Raw genomic sequence first — 6897 nt, 5'->3', positions numbered from 1 at the left:
GCATTTCTGTTCTCCGCTGCAACGCCTGTTCTTTCTTAGCTGCATGCTTCCAGTGCGCTGCAGCCTCATCCAGCATCAATCTAATATCCACATTTTCCGCTCAAAATGGCTCTTCACGTCCCTAAAGCTCCGGGCTTTGCTCAGATGTTAAAGGATGGTGCGAAGGTAAGGCTGTTGAAACAGTGTTTTGCCCGAATCGTGTTGTTTTTAGCGCGCTCCCGATGATTCCACATAGAGCTTTCTAGAACACGGGCCTCAGACCCTACAACTACCGGTAAAACTGGCAGACGCTTCGCACTTCAGCTGAAGAGTGTTATTTTGTACACGGCTGAAATTAACATCAGGTCTTAATGATGTAGCAAAGGGTTTACTGTAAATGGGTTATGTTGGAACGTGACGGATGAATGAAGTTAGCATGTTAGCTAAAGACATGTGCCACTGACTGACAGACTGAGAGATCACACCTCCATCACAACACTGTTTCAGCATATACTTTTGTCTCCTATGAAAATAAATGAATAATCTAGCATACAGTTCCCCATGTGTGTTTTCACCCAGATGTATGTACTGTAGGATTTGGCAAGAAAATATTGTCTGTTGAGGAAATGTTGATTTTATATTCGAACACTTGCATTTTCATGTGAGCAGGATCCATACAAACGAGGTGTTTCAGTCAGAACATTTTAATCATATTTAAAGTATGGTTAAAGATATCAAATAATGTCATCAAAGAAAACTTTGTTGTTACAGCTTTAATTCGCTGACATCTGTTCATTTTTTTTAACAAAGTGACAACTTGTGACACGGTTCCTTTTTTTTTATTAACACTGTTGAATATTTGTTCTGAATTCACATGCAAGAATGACTTCAAAACAACAATAACACTATTCAACATTGACTTTGAACAAAGTTGTACAGTATATAATATATTGCACTGTATATATATATGTACAGTCTGTTAGACATTCATTTGCTGATATTAATGTGATTTGCTTATTTAGAATTTGCAAAGAATACCTTAATAAAATTATACTAAAAAGTCTGAATGTGCAAATAAAAAACAGGGTTTCCGCGTGGTCTCAAAAAGTCTTAAAATGTCTTTAGTTCCAAAATCAAAATTTTACGCATTAAAAAGTTTTAAATTTACTGAAATATTGTGTTGTAGGTCTTAATTTTTTTTTAAAACAAGTCTTTTTTTTTTCTTTATGTATTGCTACCCAATCTGGCCATACAATCTCCAACAATCCATCTCAATAAAACTTTAAACTTTTTATTTAAAAAGATATTTTAAACTGTATTTATCATAATGGTTTCCCATACAATAACATTTGTTTAAAAGTGCTCCATCATGTATTTACTGCTGAGGACACTGACCTGGACAGATTGTTGTGCATAGATTTAGTTTATTATAGTTTTCTAAAATAAATTGTACATTTTTTTGTATTTATTTCAAAGAAATTTTATGTTGGAATAAAAGTTTATGGATACAAGTAAAGTTTGCTTGTTTTTACACCTATTTTGCTCAGAATTTTTTTTAAAATTATTTTATTATTCATTTGTTATTGTATAATTAAATGTATTACATTTTTAATATTTTTGTTTTGATAGGGCAAATAAAGGCATTTTCCATCTGGGGAATTAAAAAATTTCTGTAGCCTTTATTCTTTTATAAATCTATAATTTCATTCATAAAAGTCTTAAAATGTCTTTAAAAGTCTTAAAAAACTCTGTGAAACCCGCAGAAACCCTGTAAAACCAACCCCAGTTAATTTATGAGATGGTTTCAGCATTTTGGTGGTAGCATCAGTTTAAACTTGCATAATAGAAAAGAGCATATAATCGTCAAATAAATAACTATTTTATCAAGGAGAAGCCATAGTATAAAGCATAATATCAGACTATATTCTACTTTTATGTATCAAATGCTTTTCCTCTACAGCATTCAGTCTTACAGATGTGATTATTTCCCCTATCAGCACTATTCAGGTCTTGAGGAAGCTGTTTTCAGGAACATACAGGCATGCAAGGAATTGGCACAAACCACAAGAACTGCTTATGGACCCAATGGTGAGGCTTTATGTATTTAAGATAATTTTAGACCCCATTTACACCTTTTATTAAGTTGCAGTTTTTTCAATACTATCACGAATGTAATGCTCAATCGCAACTCTATCCCTTACCCTTACACAGAGGGGTAGGGGTGTCCCAATTCTCTTTAGCGCAAAGCCGTAGGGGTAAGGTAAAGCGCTTGATACCCCTTGAAACGAAGGGGTACGAAAATTTTCTAGAAAACACCATCTACAACGGCAGCATGGCTGCACATTCGAAAGTCAGGAGATGCACAAATTATTATTATTTTTTGTCATTATTCTGAATCAGGGCTCGAAATTGCGACCATTTTGGTCGCATATGCGCCCGAAATTTTATCTATGCGACCTTAAAATATATTTGGGTGCATTTCTGCGAGTGCTTAAAATTGTTATGTGCGACCAGTTTTTACTGTAAAATGTTCACCACATGCGCGGATTCGGGAGACATTCACGCAGAATGCATCTCTGCACTTGCAACGCGAAACGCAGCGCTCGGGAATGGTTTAAAACAGTTGTCATGTCAACTTGCTTCAGTAAACAAATCCAAGTCCGTAATGCGTGCCCCGCCTTCACGCTCTTCTTATTGGCCCACTGCTCTAGCACTGAACGTGAATGATTGGTTAATATCAGCTGTCAATCACTCAGTCAGCGCTTCTGGCTTGGGATGACAGAGAGAGAGCTGCTACCGCGAAAAATTGTAAAGCGCTGAAGAGGAGAATGAAGATAACACTGACAGATTTTGTTTTAGAAACCATGACATCTAAAGTTATAAATACTGAAACGTCTTAGTAGTGATCATGTGCTAAATGTTAATCCACTATCTACACTTTTCCAAGAGTAGAAGACTTCCATTGGCTTCAAGTCCGCTATAAAAAGTCTGTGGGATGGAGTTTTCAGGTAACTGTTTGCCACATCTAGCACGAGAGCTTCTGTTTAATCTCTTATATAATCGCCAGATGCTGTCCGCCATGCAAGGGACAGCTATATGTCAAATTGAACATCACGTACACCATCGCGAACGGGCTTGCATTGAGTAAACTAATATCGCTACTCATAAAAATAAACCGATATTGCTATTAACATGTATGCATATAATAAGCTACAATCTGTGTCAAAAGCATCAGTGCAGTATCAGACAGCACTTGTGAGAACAGCACAGTTATACCGTTAACAGATTCATTTAAGTGCGTGCAGGGCAGGTGAGCGCTCCGTGTATCTTTTGCTAACTCAGTTCTGTTATAAAAATCTATTTTCTTGTGATAACGGGATTTCGTTGAGACATATTTTCCTCACGCTTGCATTTATATATATATATAATTTTTTTTGCTTGTTAGTTTGATAATTGTTGATTTTAAATACAATAAATATGTTTGTATAAAACGTGTAGTAACGGTGCTCATAATTGGTGGGTGCGACTAAATTTTGGCTGATGCGCCTAAATGTTTAAAGTTAGGAGCACCGGTGCTACCAAGCAAAAAGGTTAATTTCGAGCCCTGTGAATTTTTACAACATGTTTATACTGTCAGCTCCGATTTGTTGCCTATATCTTTTATTTATTTATTTTTTGCCTGTCTATTTTCACATTCTTTCACTGTGACCCATTTCCAATTTATGTGTTTAAACTTTCCATACAATTTACGACGTTGCGTGTACGTAAAGGCAGGTTCTAGCATCTGCGCCACACTAACCGCCATGGAAGAGATTGTTTTGCTTTTAGATCAGCGAAATATGCGAAGTTCGCTCAACTTTAAAATGATTTTGAGGCGGAGGAGGAGGGAAAGGGCTGTCATCCAAGCTTGCGCCTATGGTTTATATATGGTGTCCTCCACCATTCAGAGCAAACTGTGGTGGGCTTTAATGAGGAGCAGTGGGTCCGAAACATTAATATGAGCACACACACACTCTTCTTTCTATGTATTAAACCACAGAGAAGTACCACACTGTCACAAGTTAAATGACGTATAAAGCGAAATGCCTCAATACATTCCATCTGGATGTTTACATGATAGTTGCATTGTCACATTCGATTTATATCTGATTTATTTCCACATATGATGGAGGCCTGAAACTGTTCTCTGAATATCCGAATGCATGCGTTTTTTTTCATGTTTAAATAGTCATAGAATAGATCCAATCTGTGTCACATATAAGTAAAAAAGCAAAATGGGGTCACATTTAACTGGCAGTGGAAACAGGGCCTCAGTGAGTCAGAAAATCGAAATCGGGAATTACCTTTGTACAATGACTGTTGTAATGTTGATGTTGTTTGCATGTGTTTACATAAATGAATATGGCCACTGTGTATAGATACTGTGAAAGAATTGTGATTGGGCCCAAGACCAAAGAATCCCTGAGAATTGTGATTGGGCCTAAAACAATATTTTGCCCCTTGATTAAGTCCTATAGATGTTGAAATTTAATTAGATTGGATTATTTTTTGTAGTGTAAATGATCATGCTTATTAATCTTTATACAGGTATGAACAAAATGGTCATCAACCACTTGGAGAAACTGTTTGTCACTAATGATGCTGCAACTATTCTGAGAGAGCTGGAGGTACATATTAGTAATCATAGCTATGCATGCATTAATATAAATAATTTAGAATACTATTTATATGTCTCTCTTTTTTTCCTTCCCCCAAGGTTCAGCACCCAGCAGCCAAAATGATAGTGATGGCGTCCCACATGCAGGAGCAGGAAGTAGGCGATGGCACAAACTTTGTTCTGGTGTTTGCTGGAGCTCTGCTGGAGCTTGCAGAGGAGCTACTGAGAATGGGTCTTTCAGTTTCAGAGGTCAGCCAACAACAGAACTAATGCACTGTGTCTCTATTTATGTTTAATTCCACTTATTTTTTGTTATTTAATATATTTGAGATTCTAAATGTGTAACAATTGTGCAAAATACCCAAGTTTAGAAACAGATTTTTTTTCTTCTTTAAAACGGATTTAAAAGGTTGTATGTTAATATTATATATATATATATATATATATATATATATATATATATATATATATATATATATATATATATATATATATATATATATATATATATATGTATATATATATATGTATATATGTATATGTAAAACATTTTTTAAATCAAATTATATTAGGTCTAAATTCCCTTTTCAAGTTGAAATCATTTTCAAACACGATAGATTTGATAACTAATTTCTACTAATTTACTAATGTTTTTGCCATGATGACAGTACATAATATTTTACTAGTTTTTTTGGGGGGGGGATGCTAGTGTTCAGCTAAAAGTGCAATTTAAAGGCTTAACTAGGTTTGGTTAAATGGGCAAGTCTCTGGAAAATATATTTTATCTTATAATTCCAGCCAAACTGGACAAACAAAAGATAAATAAAAAAGGAAGTACTGTGATTTATTTCTTTTACTACTATTATTATTATTGTTGTCATTAAAATTGCTCTCTTAAACATCATGATGTAAAAGAATTGAACACACACTGGAGGAATAATAATTTTGCGTTTACTGTAAATCTGTTTTTGTTCCAGGTGATTGAGGGCTATGAGATGGCTTGTAAGAAAGCTCTGGAAATTCTGCCTGATTGCGTCTGCTCTTCTGCAAAGAATCTGCATGATCTGGAGGAGGCGACAGCCATGATCCGCTCTGCTGTCATGAGCAAACAATACGGCAATGAGGATTTCCTGGCCAACCTCATTGCACAGGCCTGCGGTAATGCGTGATTGCTTTACTGTACTGTCACAAAGATCCTTTTTATTTTGTTTGTAATAATATATATCTTTTTTTACAGTCTCCATCTTCCCTGAGTCTGGTAGTTTTAATGTTGACAATGTCAGAGTATGCAAAATTTTGGTAAGTAGTACTGAATATAGTTGTTTCTTTAGTCCATGTTTTGTCATATGTTAGTTTCATTTGTGTTTTCGTTTGCTTTGCAGGGCTGTGGACTGAACTCTTCTACTATGCTTCACGGGATGGTGTTTAAGAAAGAGGCAGAAGGTGATGTCACATCAGTGAAAGATGCAAAGATAGCAGTGTTCTCCTGTCCGTTTGACTGCACGGTTACTGAAACCAAGGTAGGAAAATTGAATTTAATTAAATGCCTTAGGGGACCGTTTGCACAGAATGTGTTTTTCCTTTCTAATGTGCTACTTCTATTGTTTTTAATTCAAACACATGTTTGATGAATGAGTGACCATTAGACTCGTGTCTTTTGGCTCACGTCTTGTGGCATGTAAATGCACAATTTTTAACTTCAACTTTCACAAGCAGCGCGTCTCATCGCTGTCAGTTACACAGTAGTGGACCATAAGGGTGTCACAATCCTCCAAATCCTCGATTCGATTACATTTTCGATTCTAAAGTCACGATTCGATTTTCGATTATGAATAATTAATTAATTAATAACGCATTAATTATTTGTAGCCTACCGTTTAAACTACCTGACCTGCATGGTCTTTGTTTTACCCATAAACAAATCATACAGTAAATGAATAAAGGCAAGATACACACATAATTACCACCTGTCAATCCCTTTTTTCTGCGGGACTCGTGAATAGGCAGTGATCTGTGTCATTATAATGGCGTCTGTAATAAAGGTCCACAACCAACAGGAACCAGCCAACAGTATCTGAGGTGTTCGCTAAAATGACTAAGTACTTGTGTGAAAGTGAAAGATTGAAGCAGTCTACTGACCCGCTGACTGCCTTGACCCGCTGTCTCGAGCGCATGACAATGTGTGTGCGTCTGTGTCTGTGTGTGAATGAGTGTGTGTGGTCACGTGATGTGCATTTTCAGCTGTAGTGAGGAAGGAGGGC

The 6897-nt window shown here is 36.0% G+C and overlaps 1 protein-coding gene across 3 annotated transcripts in view; it reads left to right on the top strand.

The window, feature by feature from the left end:
• The first annotated feature begins 29 nt into the window (after positions 1-29).
• Positions 30-6897, top strand: part of cct8 (chaperonin containing TCP1, subunit 8 (theta)) — a 15751-nt gene continuing 8883 nt past the window's right edge. For 2 of the 3 annotated variants that reach the window (XR_012385848.1, XM_005155366.5), the window contains exons 1-7: positions 30-165; positions 1977-2067; positions 4567-4646; positions 4736-4885; positions 5614-5794; positions 5874-5935; positions 6019-6156. Coding sequence is in view for 2 of the 3 variants with exons in the window: in XM_005155366.5 (XP_005155423.2) it covers positions 106-165; positions 1977-2067; positions 4567-4646; positions 4736-4885; positions 5614-5794; positions 5874-5935; positions 6019-6156 (762 nt within the window). In the remaining variant the exon portion in view is untranslated. 3 annotated transcript variants of the gene reach the window in all.

The sequence above is a fragment of the Danio rerio genome, chromosome 10 (genome assembly GCF_049306965.1).
Source record: "Danio rerio strain Tuebingen ecotype United States chromosome 10, GRCz12tu, whole genome shotgun sequence".
Taxonomy (NCBI): domain Eukaryota; kingdom Metazoa; phylum Chordata; class Actinopteri; order Cypriniformes; family Danionidae; genus Danio; species Danio rerio.
This window is presented reverse-complemented; position numbering and strand designations above follow the sequence as displayed.